This window comes from Stegodyphus dumicola, chromosome 4 (assembly GCF_044657685.1).
Source record: "Stegodyphus dumicola isolate Sdum_Otavi_A_Nest chromosome 4, ASM4465768v1".
NCBI classification, from domain to species: Eukaryota; Metazoa; Arthropoda; class Arachnida; order Araneae; family Eresidae; genus Stegodyphus; species Stegodyphus dumicola.
Window position 1 is genome coordinate 104,621,061 of NC_140771.1, and position 18,531 is coordinate 104,639,591.

At 34.3% G+C, this 18,531-nt stretch overlaps 1 protein-coding gene across 3 annotated transcripts in view; it reads right to left on the reverse strand.

Moving 5' to 3' along the window:
* LOC118182799 (uncharacterized) overlaps positions 1-18,531 on the reverse strand; it is a 623,155-nt gene that overhangs the window by 26,767 nt on the left and 577,857 nt on the right. For 2 of the 3 annotated variants that reach the window (XM_085815295.1, XM_085815293.1), the window contains 8 exons: positions 16,500-16,614; positions 16,111-16,155; positions 15,327-15,448; positions 9,866-9,994; positions 6,758-6,796; positions 6,600-6,668; positions 1,525-1,719; positions 1,327-1,442 (listed from right to left, as the gene is read on the reverse strand). In XM_085815295.1, the coding sequence (XP_085671421.1) occupies positions 1,327-1,442; positions 1,525-1,719; positions 6,600-6,668; positions 6,758-6,796; positions 9,866-9,994; positions 15,327-15,448; positions 16,111-16,155; positions 16,500-16,614 (830 nt within the window). The remainder of the gene's footprint in view (positions 1-1,326; positions 1,443-1,524; positions 1,720-6,599; positions 6,669-6,757; positions 6,797-9,865; positions 9,995-15,326; positions 15,449-16,110; positions 16,156-16,499; positions 16,615-18,531) is intronic. The other variant, XM_085815294.1, reaches the window with a different exon arrangement.

Here is an 18,531-nt window from a genome sequence, read left to right on the forward strand (position 1 = left end):
GTTTACAGAAGTGCAAAATTAGTAGAAACAGCTGCCACCCCTGGCAGCTAAGATGGTCCTTACCCTATTATCCATGCAGTCAAACTGGGCTTGGATAACAGAAATGGGGAACTCATTCCATGCTGCTTCAAGTCTATGCCACACTTTATCAACCGCATTAGCTGGAGAGGGGTGGCGGGACAGTCTCTCAGCAACCAATAGCCAGATGTTTCCAATGGGTGACAGATCTGGAGACCGTGCAGGCCAAATGAGCAATGTAATACAATGTGTATCGAGGAAGGTCGGAACACGACGTGCGACATGTAGTCTTGCATTATCTAGTTGGAACATGGCGTTTGGGGGCCTGAAAGATAAAGCACAACCACCGGACGTAAGATGTCAGAAATGTACCCAACTGAGTTCAAATTACCTTCGATCCGAACTAGAGATGTGCGTGTCGTGTACCCAATGGCTGCCAAAACTACTACACCAGGTGCAGGGCCCCTATGCCGATATCGAATGCAAGCAGGCGACGTGCGGTCTCCTCAGACACTCATACGGCCATCAGAATACTGCATATAAAAACTGGACTCGTTTGAAATGGCGACATGACACTCCTGTACCCAGCTTTATCATTTTGCACACGAGAGTCGCCGTTTCTCTCTATGCTGCATTGTCAAGGGAAGCCGAAGGAATGGTCGCCCTGCTGATAGTCTTTACAAAGTACTTTCCGAATGAGAAATCCAATACGCAACTTTTATTTTATGCAGTGCTTCAGATGTCGTTTCTCCCTCATACGTCGTCTAAATGCGCTGGAATACTAATCATTTGCATACCCCAACTTCTTCTTCCTTTCATGTGATTTTTGACGTTCGTCAGATCATTCCTTCATGGTGTTGCAATTGTAATGGCTAGCAGTGTATTTTCTAAATAAAAATCGTATAAGAAGTGTTTAAAAGCTACAGATGTATATTTTACATTTAGAAAATCTTTCTCTACAGTTTACATAAAAGCAAGAGAAATCAAATAGTTCTCTAAAATGTCATGGATGGTTTTCGAACAAAAAAAGAAATAAAAGAATATAATTTTAAAATATTGTAATTAAAGTTTTCCTTCAAAAATCAACGTAGTTTTAATTTACTATTTCCTTACATGCCGTTTTGAAATTTTTGTAGTTCTGTGCATATCAAGAGGGAAGGCAAACTGATGGACTGTCTCGGGCGGCAAAAGTTCTAGCTAGTATGAGCTCAGTATACATCATCGATGATGATGGCATAATTTTACATTTAAGGTAATGATTTCTATACAGTAAAGAAATACCCCAATCATGAAGATTAAAGAACTTACCATCTATTATCAGCGAGAACATTTCGACCATCAAAAGAGTATATACGAGGAGGATATGGAAAGGGTGCTCCAGCCCCAGTGAAAACATCTTTCCAGGCATTGAAAATAACTTCGCCCTAAATAGAGGTACAAATAAAATTTGAACCTGAATACGGAAAACTCAGATTTTGTTATCAGTCAGATGAATCGAATTCTTACCTTGAGATTTACGACGGGTAGCCCAGCATCTTGGAAGCGTACAATGCTATCGAGGTTCTGAACCCGTGAGGCTAGGAAGGCCCGGAAAGTTCCCCGCAAATTAGCCCGCCTAGACTGTCGATAACATTCATAATCTGCTCCCCGGACGCCATGCATGTCCCCACTGAAGGGCTGGTTAAGAGCTGCCATTCGAAGCTGAAAGATCAAAATTAAATGTCAAAACACTGCTGTCAAATATTATGTTGCAAGTGAAGTTTAATGCGGTTGAAAAACTCGTAGAAGTTTAAGATAATTAACCAGTTATTATGATTTTCTTTCTGCAGTCCTCACCAGAATGCATATTAGTTGTCTGCGTACTTAAGGCGAGGGTTTGGATATTTTAATGTTTCTGGCAGTCCCGTATTGCTATTACTTACTATCACTAGTTCTGCGAAAGTTGTTCCTGCTTTAGCATCTTGCTAGCCAAAGTTTAAATACGCACCCTTAACTATCTTAAATCAGCTTAAATAGTCTATTGTGTGTGCAGTCTCGGACTACGTTACTTTCATTAGAATTTGACTCGGACCTTAAGTTAATATAAAAATAGCGATGGTTCGTCTGTCGCACAAGCAGCGCTTTCCATTCATTTAAGAGATGAATAGAAAGGTTATTTTAACCTTCTTAAGACTTCTCATTGCTTCAGATTAAAGCGACAACTCGCTTCCAGACTAGTAGGTCTGCAAAACATCAACACAAGATTTTATATATATAGCAGAATCTTCAAAACTGAAGATATTAAATTTTAAATCATGTAATATATTTTGACTTACGAACTCCTTTCTTAAAGTCAATCAACTCTTTCATTTCCTATTTTTATGATGAATGGCCTCTTTTGTTTTCTTGCGAAATCAAATGTTCGATTTATTCCACAGCTTCATTTGTGAAAGCTGTCACCCGTAGGTTTGGATTCATATATAAAGATAAGATTGCCTTGGCATACTGAGCAAACACATTGAAAACATTTATACGACGGAGTTTTTTGACCACATAAGATTCAGTAATAAATGCTTTTTAAAAGCTTTGAAATATTTTCCACAATGAAGCTTTTATAAAATTTAACCTTTTTTTTTGGAAGAACAGTGGAGGTTTCAATTTAACCTTCTTTAGTAGCGCATGCTTGAAGGAATTTACTTTTTGCAGAATTGAATTTGCCGGTATATTATTTGTAGTTTCAAAGTTAGAATTGATTTTTGTAGAATGTTTTCAGTTTCAAAATTAGAGAAATTCAACCTCATATTGCATTAATTTTAGAAAAAATCAATATGCACTTTGAAAGAATCTGATAGGTTTTGAATGTGAAATTTGAAATTTATTCCATGACACTGTAAAATAAATGATAATCTGCGGCTCAATTTATATTTTAAATTCAACTAGCAGTTCTTCTCATGCAGCTATTTTGTTTTATTCATAATACTTCTATTAACTTAAGAACGGTTTTTAAAAACAATTTTTTGGTCATTCCGTAAATTACATTTTATTCAAATTTCCTACTCTTATTAAACAAAACATGATTTTCTTGAGTGTAAGATTAAATGTAGAGATTAATATGTGATCTTATAAAAAGGCCTTGGTGAGTACATAGAGAAAGAGAAATTGTCACTAAAATCACAGCTGATGAGTTTAAAAGAAGTTTTGAGTAAAATAAACAAAATTCTGTCAGAAAATTGATATTAAACAGCAATACGTCATACAGACCGGTTTCGATGAGTCCGTATTCACTATAGGCTGGTTTGAAAATTTCAAAAGAAACTAAATTTTAATAGAGCAAAATAAAAATGATATCTAATAAAGTAGTAATAACACATATATAGTAGTTTATAGTTTTTTTTCCATTTGCATAGTAAGTTTCTTTTTAAGCGGTTTACTTTTAGGCGGTTTTAAAGTTATGCGACACAATACGAATTTCAGTTTTTGCTAAGCTTTCCCATTGTATATATACGTACACATTTTCTCCCCAAAAGGGAGGGGCACAGTTCTATATCTTCCATTCCACTGGGTAGATTGACAAAATTTAACTTGCCTTTTTATGTCTCAAAACACGACTTAGGATACATATTAGATTTATGTATAGCATTGTTCTAAAATAGGTAATATGATACAAAATTAGACGTTTTCTGAAATGACATAACTATTTTTTTCCATATTTTGATTCTACGATTCAAATATGCCTAAATATTAAATTTAATAAAATTTGGTGGGAAACTTAATTAGAAATTCAAGAATTTATCCGGGCGCACTTCTTTCAGTTTGCGCCAAGAATAATTCATTTGACGAAATTCTTAATTTATGGTTACCTATGTTCTTTTCCCTTCCATTGCGCACGCAAGGTAAAAGATGCAGTTTTCGTTCTTTAAAAATAGTTTTAACAAACTGCGTAAACCACATTTTGCGTTATTTATCGCTTATAACAAGCATGCCAAATTTCAAAGCGCGCCAATATGAATGAAATGAAAAATTCAAAATATATATGAAAAGAAAACACAAAGAAAATGTGCATACATCGAAGTTTTTAGAAAATAAATTACAAAACACGCATTTTTAAAAGTTATTTCTGATAATAATATTTATTAACCGTAACTTCTTAACACTGAAAAACGAGGAGAACTTTTTTACCACTTATTATCATTTCTTTGTTTGCATTAATTCCGCGATTAGTTGGGCTTCAAATGTTACGGGCTGTTGGTGGACCAGTTTACCTGAACTATGAGAGGTATTGCTGTACAATTAAAACAATAATTTTATGGAAAATTTCACGTATATTATCAACAGAATTTGATAAATTACAGAAAAAAGTAGTCATAAAAGAAATCCCCTTTGGAAGTCAAAGAATAAACTTACTTTTCGCCACATCTACTCCAAGGAAAGCAAGAAAGAGAAATCGAAAGAGATAAGAAAGAGCTAATAGACACTGCACTGTTAATGACATGATTTTTTATTAATAATTATTTTTGTCGTACACTCTGATGAGTCTTCATAAATAAAATTACGTTTTCCCATGAAACATACAGCTATGGTAACAACAGCAATGAAAACACTTTTTCTTTTTTACTGAGAACAAAATGCTTTGCTTATTACAAAGGTTCTAACTTTTTCATTAATATTTAGGTGAAATATTTTTATTTTTAAGGATTGCACTAATTCTGTTAGATACAGATGACATGTAACGGAGGACGGAGAACCTGGCGTCTACCATAGGTAAGCAAGTGTATGCCTCTCGTACTGAAGAATTAAAAAATTTAGATAAGATAGGCCATACAAGGGCCATACACCTGGCCATACAAGGACTAGGTGGTGGTACGGTGGCGACATTTTTGAAGACAGAGGATGCAAGAAACATAACAATACCAGAATATAAAACAGAGGACATAAAATATAAAATTTGTACAATGTAAAAATAGTAAATATGTAGTAAAATAAATAAATAGTACTATGTAAAAGTAGTTCAATACAAAACACAGTCAACTAACTTTTGACATTTTTTAACAGTAACAGAATGTCATGCATTTTTGCACATTTCTTAAAAGTCTCTTTAAATTAGATGGCTATGGTATTTAACTTTATATTTTAAACCATGCTATATGCTCTGGATTGAATTTAGATCTAGTGCCTGAGAGGGCCATGTGAGAACATTAATAATGTTTGGTTCGAACTAACTTTTGAGTTTACTAAATACTTCGGATCATTAAACATTGTCCATAATGCCAATTCAATGGCATCTTCTGCTCCTGGTCGCACTTATCTAAGATGTTCACATACACCTCTTTGACCATGACACCATCTATATGAATAACTAGGCCCATGTCATGCAGCCCCTCAAAAAAAATTAAGAATGTTACTTTTAACGGTTTTTCTTTTGCATTTTAGATTATATGCCTGGCCTTGAGATAGGGGAACATACCGTTCCCCATCCATTTTAAACAAATTCATTTTTATTTCACTGCTCACTACGTTTCTCCATTATTTCTTTAATTTACCAAGATCGTTTTCAATATGCTACAATTTGACTAAATACGTTATGCTTTTTCATACAAAATTTCTTTAAAAACGGAAAATTCTTTGGACTTCGAGAGTACACCCTTTATTTACCAGTCGAATAGTTCTTTCACTTGCCCTAAGACTATTTTCACTTTCAGGCTTTTAATGAACAAAAATTTTCCCACTACAATAAGCATTACGTTTCTCTCTTGAAGTTATGTTATAAGTTCTGCCCCTAGTTCAGGTACACTTTTATACACATATTGCCATAAACACCTTCTTTAAGGAATATACAGCAGATCTGGCTAACAGTCCATTATTGAGCATTGCTAAAGTAGTTTGTAGCTCTAAGCTATAACAATGTTTTACTCTACATACTTTTTTTTCTATAAAATTCATAGAAGAAAAAATAATTATTTGTTGAGAAATTTAAGAAACAAACAGAAACTGACACAGTTTATAAATAATTTACTTATTTTTTTTTAAAAGTGGTATAAGTAATTTCCTTTTAAAGTGCTTCTATTTTTGTGCAATCCATTTTTGGGAGAGTTCAGATGAAAACATTATGACAGTGGATCTCAACTTTTTTTGCCCCTTATGTGCCCTTAACCATTGCTAGAAGATCATTGCTCTCCTCCTTTCCAAAACTTCATAAATTAAAACTAAATAGCTAAACAAATAAACAAAAAGGCTGACCGCATCCCCTCTGATACTACTGATTTCCCCCTGGTTGAGAATCCCTGCATTATAATACGCAAACACCCAAATAAAATCACTGATGACAGTTACAGAATCCATAAATTATATCCCATATTGTACGTATTGTTAGAGTCCAAATAATATACATCAGAAATAAATTTAAAAAGTTAAAAACAGGCATGATTCTTACATTAAAATAATGTTTAAAAAACATGTTTCTGTTTTCTTAGCTATCAAGTGTAAGTTCTTAAAACATTAACTAATAAATTCACTAATTTTTCTTCTCTCATATCAATCTTTTTTATTCTATAACCAGCAATATTATGCTTCTGAATAGCACCTTTATGAGATACTTTACTTACCCGTGGTGCTTTATCCAGTCTCAAATTGTCGACAGGAGGACTGAAGGGGATATGCGTTGTTGTAGGTTTCTAAGATCAAAAATAAAAATGTACATTCATGTAAAACAAACTGAGTGAAATGAAAATAAATCACGAAAAGAAAGAATAAACGAACCTACCGTTGGAGTTGGAGTAGATTGTACAACTAATGATCCAAGCTGAAAAAATCAACTAAAGTTAAGATTTTTAAAGCAAATATTACATCTAAACTTATCTAATGTAATATTAACATCTATAAAAAGTCAAATAAACATTATAGGCCAATATGAACTATTTTCCAACTGAAAAAGGCAGCCATCTATGGAAAAATTTACTAACGGCATCAACTGATGCATAATGCAGATATGGACGACTGATTGGTGACTAAACAAATGTGGAAGCAGGATATTTCTAATGATGATGATAAAAATTGAAAAGGAAGAATGTGGACAAAGTTCATTTGTATAAGTGAGTGTGAAGACTTATTTTGCTATGTTATGGTAGTAGCGAAATACTAGGAAGATATGGCAGAACTTGAGGTAAATCCGAAAAAAGATGATCAGCGCGTGGCAGAGCGAAACAGTTCGCAGTCGTCCAAAGTACATCTGCAGCACTGTGGAAACAAATCAGAAAAACGATCAGATTTTGGAGTGTGCACTCCCTAAATAAATGGAGCAACGAAACGAAACTGCCATGTAAGTGCTGCGTTAGCAGATGAAATTCATAGTTAGCATGAGTAGGCAAGTTAGCACAAAACGCCAGACTGTAATCAGGCATTTAAATTATGTAAGTTTGTGCACACATTAGGCATGCAGTACGTAGGCTACGTAGGTTAATTTAGGTGTGCAATCAGCATGTGTTGCATTTTTGCCAGCATATAAAGCAAGTCGCTAACGACGGTGTAGTGAAATTCATCTGGAATTAAAGAGATAATATTCTGTTCATGGATGTAAGCAGATTTTATTTGCTTTCTGGTTCTACAAGTAACACATGTAGGCTGAACGTCATATTGCTTATTCCTCTAAAAATATCACGAAACTAATGATTACAAAGGTGGCGGAGTAATGGTTTAGAAGGGAACTGAGCAGCCGTTGTTGGGGGGGGGGATAATGTAAGAAAATAGTTTCTCAGTAGTATTGCCAAAGTGTTATTGATATCACATAATAAAAAAAATGTGATATTATACATAGATCGTAGCACCTTACCTGAAAGAAAGAAAGGTCAGATAAATTCAAGATATTAGACAGGAATAAGGTCTATATTTTATCATCCTTTGATTTACAGATATCATATATGTATGTTCATTTGATTAAAACCTGTATACAATGTATACATAACTACAGTCAAAAGTCGTTAATTCGGACACCCATAATCCGGAATGATCTATAAACCGGACCTCAAAGCTAAAAACTTTCTGCGCATGCGTCGAGTTCAGGCATGCGCATAGGCTTTCAAGAGTGCGCGTAAGACCTTTACGACTGCGAATATACATGTGCGCATGCGCATAATACGTTTACGCATGCGCGTTTAATGTATAACGGACGGTATAAGCTAAAATTATCTAATTATCTATTTCAGTTAATGTTGCAGATTGCGTTGTTCTTTAATCTTCGAATTGGATCCGGCTTATTATTTTTTGCAGGCTGTTAGAGCAATTTTATAAAAGTAAGCTTGAACTTCCGATTATGTCAAATAGAATTTCCGATATATATTTACTAATATGTAAAGGATCTACAAAGCGAAAGTATGTTTCGAAGTCCATTAAACAGAAAGTGGAATTGCTGCAAAAATGGATAAAGGCATATCCTTTGATTATCCAATCATTCCGAAATATGTTTATCAATTTCATAAACATATTTCGGAATGCTGCTCTGCGGGGGAAGGGAAACGACACGGCGCGCAATGAATTGGAAGTTGATCTGTCAGCACTATCCTTATCTTCAGGGCAGATGTTTTTATTTTATTTGGCTTATAATTCTTTACTAAATGTAGTATTTCATCTCGATGTACTCGGTCTTTGATATGATTTAAATCAAGTTCCTCGTCATTATAATTCGCTTCCGATAGAGAAGAAAGTGACTCAGAGGTTATTGAAAACGAAAAAATTTCGATTGACAAATTAGTCGGTATTCTAGACACAGCAATTATAGGAGTTGAACAGCGGAACTTTGTAACTAAACAAGAAATTATGTCTGTTTAATAGAATTAAAGAGAAAGTATTATCACATGAAACGAAGCAAATTATACAACTTACATTGAAAGAAATGTTTAATAAAGTAAACAAATAAATATTTAGCTTTTTCTTTTTGTAAATTTTGATACCCTTTAGATCATAATTGCTCTTTATTTCATAAATTACGGTTTCATATTTTTAATTTTATAATTTCTGCATGCTATCTTACCAGATTTAAACTGATGATCTATAATCCGGAATCGCCGAAGTCCCGACGAGTCCGGATTAACGACTTTTGACTGTATTTTATTTTAACCAGGTTTAATGTAAAAACACTGCTTAAATGTAGAATTTAGAATAAGAGAGTTACGATTTGCAATAGAACAAGTTATTTCATTTTTAAACTGCCTTGGCGTAAGCTAATTTTTATACAGGTGTTGGAAGTTTAGTCATCTTTAGGAAAAATAAGGCTGACTTCATCATTTACTTTGCGCTAACGATCTGCTGTCAGATAAAGAAACTGAATGAAACAGAATGCATATTTCCGCAAAATACGCATTAAATGGTCTTGAAAAACGGTTTGAAGAAAGCAGTACATCACACAGTACTGGAAATGAAACTGAAATTGGAGACCATACCTCCCTCAAGATTAAGTCTCATTAAATGTATGAATCAACAGTATTAATCATTCACTGCCAAATTCAAGGATATAAAAATACTACATAAAAATTTGCTGCGAGACTTTATTCTCGTTTCGTATCACTCTGTTTCTTCTTTGGCGATAGCCAAAGATTGTATATTTTCCTCTCATTGTATGCCTTTTTAAATATATTTTTCTATTAAAAGCAAAAAATGCATACTTCTTTATATATATTCATTTCTATAAAATTTGTCTTCAAATTAAAATATTTTCAACAGCCTTCTCACATATTCAAATAAAGCTAACTATTTATTTCTACTTTTCACAAATATAATAACAGAGAATGTTCAGAAACTAAATTTTAATTGAGATTACAAACTAGCTATCAATAATAAAGTATAATATGAAATAAAAATGTTGTGTTAGTTTTCTTACCGCAACATATTGCCAGCCTTCGCTGACTCGAACAAGCAATGATTCTTCTTCTAAAACAAAAGCCAATGTGCCCAGAGGACTTATATCTGACATCCGAAGCAGTGTGTCCATACTCTTGAAAGTTACAGCCTAAATTATATAAAATAGATATAAATGTATAAAAATAAAATTGTGTGGTTGGGTTGATACTAGAATCTTTGAGGGCTAATTTCTCTAGATTAAATTCATACATATATACAGCAACTCCAAGTTACAGATTTTATGTATCTTCTTAGAATGAACTATGCTTTAACTTCAAGAACAAACTGAAATATTACACTTCCGAATTACATATTCTTTTTGACACTTTCGTAAAACTCCTTTTTAATACGTTTCATCGCTTTGTCAATAAGCAAATTATTTCTCATTTAAAACATTCGGAAGCTTGTAGAGTCTATCAGGCTTTTAAAAGCAGGAAACACGATCAACCAGCAATGCCCTCGCAAAGATTGGGATTCCGAACCTCCCGATTGCCAGCCAGAAGTGCTACCAATTACACCACTAAGGCACGTTATGAGGAAGAAGAAAACTCATTACATTATTTCCCATTGAATGGCCATCTAATCTGGCGATGAATTATCATATACCACATTTTAGCAGAGTGCTATATTACAGACTTAGTAGAATTTTTGGAATATGAAAATACCAGCTATGCTCTCGCCGCCGGGATTCGAACTCCTGATCTAGGAAAAGTACAGACTCAGGTAGGAGAAAATTTCTTACAAGCTAAAATGTATAAAGTCAATGGGAAAAAAGTCAATTTTTTTTTCAAATTTAATAATTATAGTTTTATTACTAAACTGTATTCTTTTTTACATAAAATTAATTTAATTTTACAAATCAAAATATTTTTCATGCATTCTTTCAGATTCTTTATTAAAATTATAAAATGACGAAATGAGATCAAACTTTATGTACTGTTAATTTCATATTAAGTCATTTTAAGTGTTACATTTTTTAATTCAGTCACCTTCAAATCGTATGTAAGGAGCACTGATATTTTCTTTCATTAAAAGTTATATTTTTATTTCCTTAATTTTTTTTTTTGAATTTTAGCATTTTTACAATCTACTCGAAAGATTTCGCAATCACTTATCAGTTTTTAAAACAGTATTGCGCTGTAAAAGTAGAGAGAAGAGAAAAGTCAATGACAGATGAGAAATATTTTTGACATTTTCACGAGTAGTCGTAATGTTTGTTAGAAACTTCTGTTTCTATAAACATTTTATTAGTTCGAAAATTAAAATAAGCTTTTTGTTTTGTCTTAATTTTGGCTAATTTTTTAGAATAGAATAAGGCAACAGAGGATATCTTGTATGCAAAACATTAACATTCAATCTCCTTTTCATGTTAATAGCTATAGAATGTTACAGCTATTAGAAATATAGTATTAGCGTTTTGGAATCTTTTTGTTATCGCCAGAAGCGTTTCACGCTAGTTTACGTTTATAAACTCTAAGTCGCCAATAAATTTAACTCTACTGACCATTCGAAAATTACACATTTCTTATTTTAATATTATGTTATAAAGGCTTTTATAAAGATAACTCAATTCTGTGAATTGTTTGACAAAAATCTGACTTCTTTCGTTGACTGACCCCCAAACTGTTGACGCGAATCTAATATTTGACAAAAATTAAATGCAGAAAATACGTAGAACATTAACAGGAGCATGCGAGCTGTCAAGCATTTGAACGCATCAAAATGCTTTTTATCAGATGTAAGAAAGATGAGCATTCACATACAAAATAAATAAATAAAGGAAGAATTCGAAAATATTCCAAGATCCCTCAACTGTGTTTGAATATCTGCGTCATGTATACGTTTGGTACGTCTCGTCTGTCACATTGACATTATGTTATTACAGAAGTAACTTCACGCAAAGTACAAGGATTGGTTTTCAAGTATTTTTATAAAAATTATCAAGTTTAGACGGACAATGAAAATTATTTTATGAGGCGTAATTTATCAAATTAAAATATTTTTGAAACAGAAGCAGAATTTTACACAATACAGCGCTATCGTATAAAAGATATTTGAGGCATTAAAAGCAGTTAAATGTTTCTATACATTACTGTCATAACAACAACAGAGATGACATATTTATAGAAATATAAGAAAACTTTCATACAGATTACAAGGTATTTTCTCCTTTCCATATGCCTTCATGGTGTAATTGGTAGCATACTCAATGCATATTCGACAAGACCAGAGTTCAAGTCCTAGCGAGGATACTGCACATTTTTCACGCCTCCTGCTTCAAGAAATCCTGATGACTTTAAAAGTGGCGCCCGAACTAAAAGGGTGGTGGACGATCATTCGTCCCACCTAGAAATTGGCGACTGAGTCCCCTGATCTCAGTACAACATGCTAGCAATTATTTTTAGGAATTCATATTACAAATATATTTTCTACCTAAGCATTGAGAGACTAAAATTACAAATATTTATAAGCTGTCAGTTATATCTTTTTGATTTTTCCCAGTGTCATCTGAAGTAAGAGGAAAAATCTTTTGTTCAAATGTTATATAATTTTCTTTAGCTCTTATTTTCTTTGTAACGATTTTATTCATCATGTTTAAAAGTTTTCTTTTCATGCATATAAAGACTACGCGACAAGTTGAAACACACACAGACCACAATGACAACCATTTTTAACATGTCCTTACTTCTCTTTGCCTTTCGGTCAAAGTTTCGAAGGTGCTTACAGCTATTGAAGACATTTGTGCTGTGTACGGGGTGTACGCCGAAAACGTCGCGGAGAAAACAACGCAAGAAGAAAACATCGCAGTTCTAAAACATCGTGGTCTATAAAGCGGTTCAAAAATTTCGCAGTTTAAAAACATCGTCGTCAAAAATATCGTGGTAAAAAATAAAATATCTATAAATCATCGCATGATGATAAAATCGCAAACATGCGCTTTCAGGTTTTGAAAATTATAAACGCATGTTTGTATAAAGATCATAGAGAGCAAGAAGGAAAGATGGACTCTTTTACTTCTCTATTTCATATATTTGAACGAACTATAATAAATTTTTGCTGAAAAAATAAGAAGGAAACTTAAGCATTTAAAAATCGAAAATGAGTAGAAAATTAATGCAACTTAAAAAGCTTAATAGAATTTTAAATTTCTATAGTTAATTAACAAAGGTCATTAATAAATTAAGCTTTTTTCTATAAAGTTTAAGTGATAATTTTTCATGAAAAATACAATATAAAAATGTTTAGAAAAAGGAAGATAAATAACTGCATGAGGTTACCTCTATAAAAATCAATTCATTAATGATCAAGTTATTTTCTTTCACATTTGTTAATGTGATATTGTTTTAATGAAAATTACATATTATTTCTTTCTGTTTATTCTTAAAGTTTAGTTAACGTTTCCATATATGGCATGTAATTATTTTTTTGGAGATCGATTTGTTAGTTATGACGAAAGTCAGTTACATAATATGTCACGATGCGATTTGAAACACGCATGTATGCGATGTTATCGTCATGCAGTGATTTTGTAGGTACTTTATTTTACCACGATATTTTCGACGACGATGTTTTAAAACTTTGCAGTTTTTGAACCGTTTTTTTTTCGACTACGATATTTTAGAACTTCGATGTTTTCTCCCACCATGTTTTGTACCACGACGTTTTCTCCGCGAGGTTTCGTTCGCGATGTTTTCGGCTGTAACCGTGTACGGAAAGGTGCTGTCACTAAAAGAGAGGCACAGGTAAACAGATGAAAGTGCTTGGGGCACCAGAGATTTTACTACGAAATCGAACAGGTATTGTCCCAGTATACTAACCAGCTAGTTAACCTTTGAAAAACTGAAAAGTCTGCTTTTTCTAAGGAACACTTGAGTTATACATTGAAGTTGTTACATTTAAACACAGGGGGATAATACCATAAAATTAGGCATGCCTAATTTTATGGTATGCTTATTACAATATTGAACTGTTGAGTATACTTATTACAATATTGAATTACGTAAATACAATAGAGTTGGTATATTGAAGACCGTTGCACTGGAATTTTCATATTTTTATGTAAGTAGATAAACATATGGGGTTTGATTTTGCTAATATATTGGAATGTTTGGTTCTTCTTATGTGAGGGCATTTGTTACAAGTAAGACTGTACTTAACTTAGATCTTTCAGACCAAAGTCCAAAGTTCATGGGCTCAGCTCAGTACATTTGGTGTTTTGAAGCATTATGGAAATTATTGATATTGCTAGGAATCTGTTATTGGGGTGCAGCCTAGTCAATCTGCTTTCCTCTTTTTTCCTTTTCTGACCTAAGATGTGACTTAGCACTTGTCCTGACCTAGCGTTTGGTGTATTTTAATGGTTTTGGGATATATTTGACGATGAGATATCACCAGTCTTTTGAAATTTAGGTCTAGATTGGTGGGTTCCCGGATGTGCAGATCACTTGTAAGAGGGCAGGAAAAGTGCTTTTACTCTTCAAGAACGAGAAATTCGACCACGTAGAGCCATCTTCGAGACATTGTACTAATCAATTAGGAAATTGGCCAATCAGAAGGTAAGTTTTCAACATACTACCTTGTCTTCCGTCACTTTCTATAAGGAATGTCCAAAACTCAGTGCATAAATATTACATGCTCTAAATGAAAAGAAGAAAACTTCAGCGCTCCACTATCAGCGCAGACTTATTCATTGACATAAACTAATGGAGGGCACATAGATACACTCTTTTATCACATTATACACGGCGATGAAAACTGATGTCCCTACATAAGTATGAAGAAGAAAAAAATATAGCTGAGTCCTAACAACTTTTCGAGCCAAGAGAAAGCTGCAAACACACAAGCGAATGGCATGCGGTTGATGGGGGTAGCAAGATGTATAATGCACCGGGAACTTCAGAGAAACCTGAAAACTATCAAAGCAAAACTTTACAACCAGAAAAAGCAGAGCTTTTAATGAGGCAATCCAGCTAAACGACGCTACCGATGATACGTTCTTCAACACGCCAACACTCGCTCTAAAGTCACTAATCAGACCAAGACTCCAGAGCTGAATAGAGAATTTCTACTACACCTACTGTATTATCCTTACCTAGAAACTTCAGACTGTAACCTTTTTTAGTCACAATCCAATCATTTACGATCCGTTTAGTTCAACAGTTAAATAAAGCTGAAAAAGTGGTTCGATGAATTCTTCAAGGACTTCTTCAAGGACTCTGCTGTTGAGATATTAACATACCAGTGGAGAGCTGACAACATGCGAAGAGTAAAGGAGGGTATTTTATTGACTGAATCGTAAAAAAAGGTTTATTGAAAAACTGAAACAGATTAGAATAATTGGAAATATTTCTGTCATTCTTTTAAAAATGTATAATTGCTGGAATAAAACCGAAAGAACTTATCTGACAACTCTAAAGTTATTAACATAAAATCCATCTTACCCCTGGAACTACTGTAGGTCTTCTGATCTCTTCGGGAGCAGGATTGATTGCAGGTTTCCCTGGAGGTCCAGGGGGTCCTGGAGGACCCGGTGGACCAGGTGGCCCAGGAAGAATCTGCACACCTAAATGTTAAAGAATCAACATCACATATTTGTCAAGCAAATGCTATGGATATGAAAAATTATTTATAAGTAACGTATAGTTGCAAAATATTTCTGAAACTCTGAACATATTCGTCATAAATCAACATCATATATTTGTCAAGCAAATGCTATGGATATAAAAAATTAGTTATAAGTAACATAGAGTTGCAAAATATTTCTGAAACTCTGGAATATGATGTAAGGCATTGAAATGTAAACTCTGCTAGGTAAATGTTCTTTTATAAAGCAGACGCTAGAGAATGATTTCAATTTTAAAATCGTGCTCAATTCAGACTTAGATTACCTTTTTGATTACAGAGGAATGATCTACGAAACTTCAGAATTTGTTGCTGGCCTCCCTTCCTTAAGCAATTAACGCTAATTTAAGACTGAATTTGGCCAATTATTAAAATTCTTCGATAAAGTTGAACAAAATAAATACTATGAAAAACATATATTATAAGTGCTAAAAGATTTTCGATCATAATTTTCGAAGATAAAAATTTAATTATGCAAAAATATTTCGCATTTGTATGGATTTAAAGTTAAGTTTTAATGTATTAAATGAAACTTACCATTCCTGTGGGCTGTTAAGAAAATATTAAAGATTAAAAGTACATTTGCTATTCTACAAATCTTACCTTTCGCTCTAGTAAATGATCTCAATCCCTTAATTCCGCGATATGCTTGGAATAAAAAATATTTTTAATTTAAAATTTAAAAAATCATGAATGAAACTTTTTAACTAATCTACGAAAGAAATCATAATGCACATTTCGTTAAGTTTTTAATGATTAACTTTTTAGCACTGCAGTTTCTTCGGAATAAAGAAAATTACTTGCAGCGAAAATTATAACCTAGGAAATTAGGATTTTTATTAAAAAAGCAAATACACAACAAATAATTTTACCGCAGCAGCGCAATAAAGTATTTTTAATAACAAAAGCATTCCAGGTGTAAAATTTAAACAAACACGCCTTATACAGTGAAAAAATGCAGATGCAGTATTTAGTTTTGACGCAATTCTTACCTCTTCGTCCTACGTTACTACTGCCTGTCCAGTATGGATTTGTTCGACCGCCTCCAGGAGGGCCAGGTGGGCCTGGAGGACCAGGTGGACCTTCAATAGTTTCCCCAGGTGGTCCCTAAAGAAAAATATTCATGTTATATTTTATTCTTTCGTGAAGTATAGATATAAGAACTGATTAAAGCTTTGAAATATGTAGACATACACTGAAGTGACAAAAGTCATGGGATAACTCCTAATATTTTGTCGGTCCTCCTTTTGCCCGGCGAAGTGCAGCAACTCGAAGTGACATGGACTCAACAAGTCGTTGGAAGTCCCCTGCAGGAATATTGAGCCATGCTGCCTCTATAGACGTCCATTAATTGTGAAAGTGTTTACGGTGCAGGGTTTTGGGCACGAACTGACCTCTCGATGATGTCCCATAAATGTTCGATGGGATTGATTTCGGGCGATCTAGGTGGCCAGATCATTCGCTGCAATTGTCCAGAATGTTCTTCTAACCAATCGCGAACAATTGTGGCCTGGTGACATGGCGCATTGTCATCCATAAAAATCTCATCGTTGTTTGAGTACGTGAAGTCCATGAATGGCTGTAAGTGATCTCCAAGTAACTGAAGGTATCCATTTCTAGTCAATGATCGGTTCAGTTGCACCAGAGGACCGAGTCCATGCCATGTAAAAACAGCCCAGACCATTATGGAACCACCACCAGCTTGAACAGTGCCTTGTTGACAACTTGGGTCCATGGCTTCGTGGGGTCTGCCCCACACTCGAACCCTACCATCAGCTCTTACCAACTGAAATCGTGACTCATCTGACCAAGCCACGGTTTTCCATTCGTTTAGGGACCAACCGATATGCTCACGAGCGTACGAGAGTCGCTGCAGGCGATGTCGTGCTGTCAGTAAAGGCACTCGAGTCTGTCTTCTGCTAGCATAGCCCAAGAAAGACAAATTTCGCCGCACTGTCCTATCGGACACGTCCCTCGTACGTCCCACATTGATTTATGCGGTTATTTGACACAGTGTTGCTTGTCTGTGAACATTGACAACTCTATGCAGACGTCGCTGGTTTCGGTCGTTAAGTGCAGGTGGTCGGCCACTGCGCTATCCATGGTGGGAGGTTATGCCTGAAATTAGATACTCTCGGCATACTCTTGACACTGTAGATTTCGGAATGTTGAATTCCCTAATGATATCCGAAATGGAATGACCCATGCGTCTAGCTCCAACTACCATTCCGCGTTCAAAGTCTGTTAATTCTCGTCGTGCGGCCATAATCACGTCAAAGCCTCTTCACATGAATAACTTGAACACAAATGAAAGCCCTACCAAAGCACTTCGCATTTATAAATTTTCTACGCGATACTACTGCCATCTGTATATTTGCATATTGCTATCCCATGACTTTTGTCACTTCAGTGTATAAGCCGACACGAATTTTGTAGCTTACGTATTCAGGTGGGATTGAAAAGATTTAATAAATAGTTCCATTCAAAATAAACGACAATGAACAATTAATTAAGGAACAATAAACTGTTTGGATAAATATTAGAATTTAATTTTAACAACCGGTTCGCCAAATTAAAAATATTTTCGAAGCTGCTTTGAGAAACCAGTGTGAATTGGGTGAATGGCCTATGTGTCACTATGGGTACATTCATAGTGACACATAGGCCAAAGGTCCCAGAAGAAAACAGATAACTTTGAAAAACTGTTGTCACCTACTTATGAAGGGTGACCCAAAGCTAAGTGTATAGAGATTTTCAGGATAAGTTAACTTGCATAAAGATAAATCGGAATCTTATAGCAAATCAGAGCCGAACATGCAATCTTTCACGGGCTAGATGGTATACTTTGGTCATTATGTGTTCTTTCAGGATACTGCCATTTGTGAAGCAGCTTGGCTGGAAGATTGTCGGATGTGAGAAGCCTTGATTACTTCTGCTGTTATATCAAAAGACTAGTGTTCCATATTCCCGTTGAAAATGATAAGGAACTTACAGCAGGTATTGTTGGAATTATTTCTGAAGTCC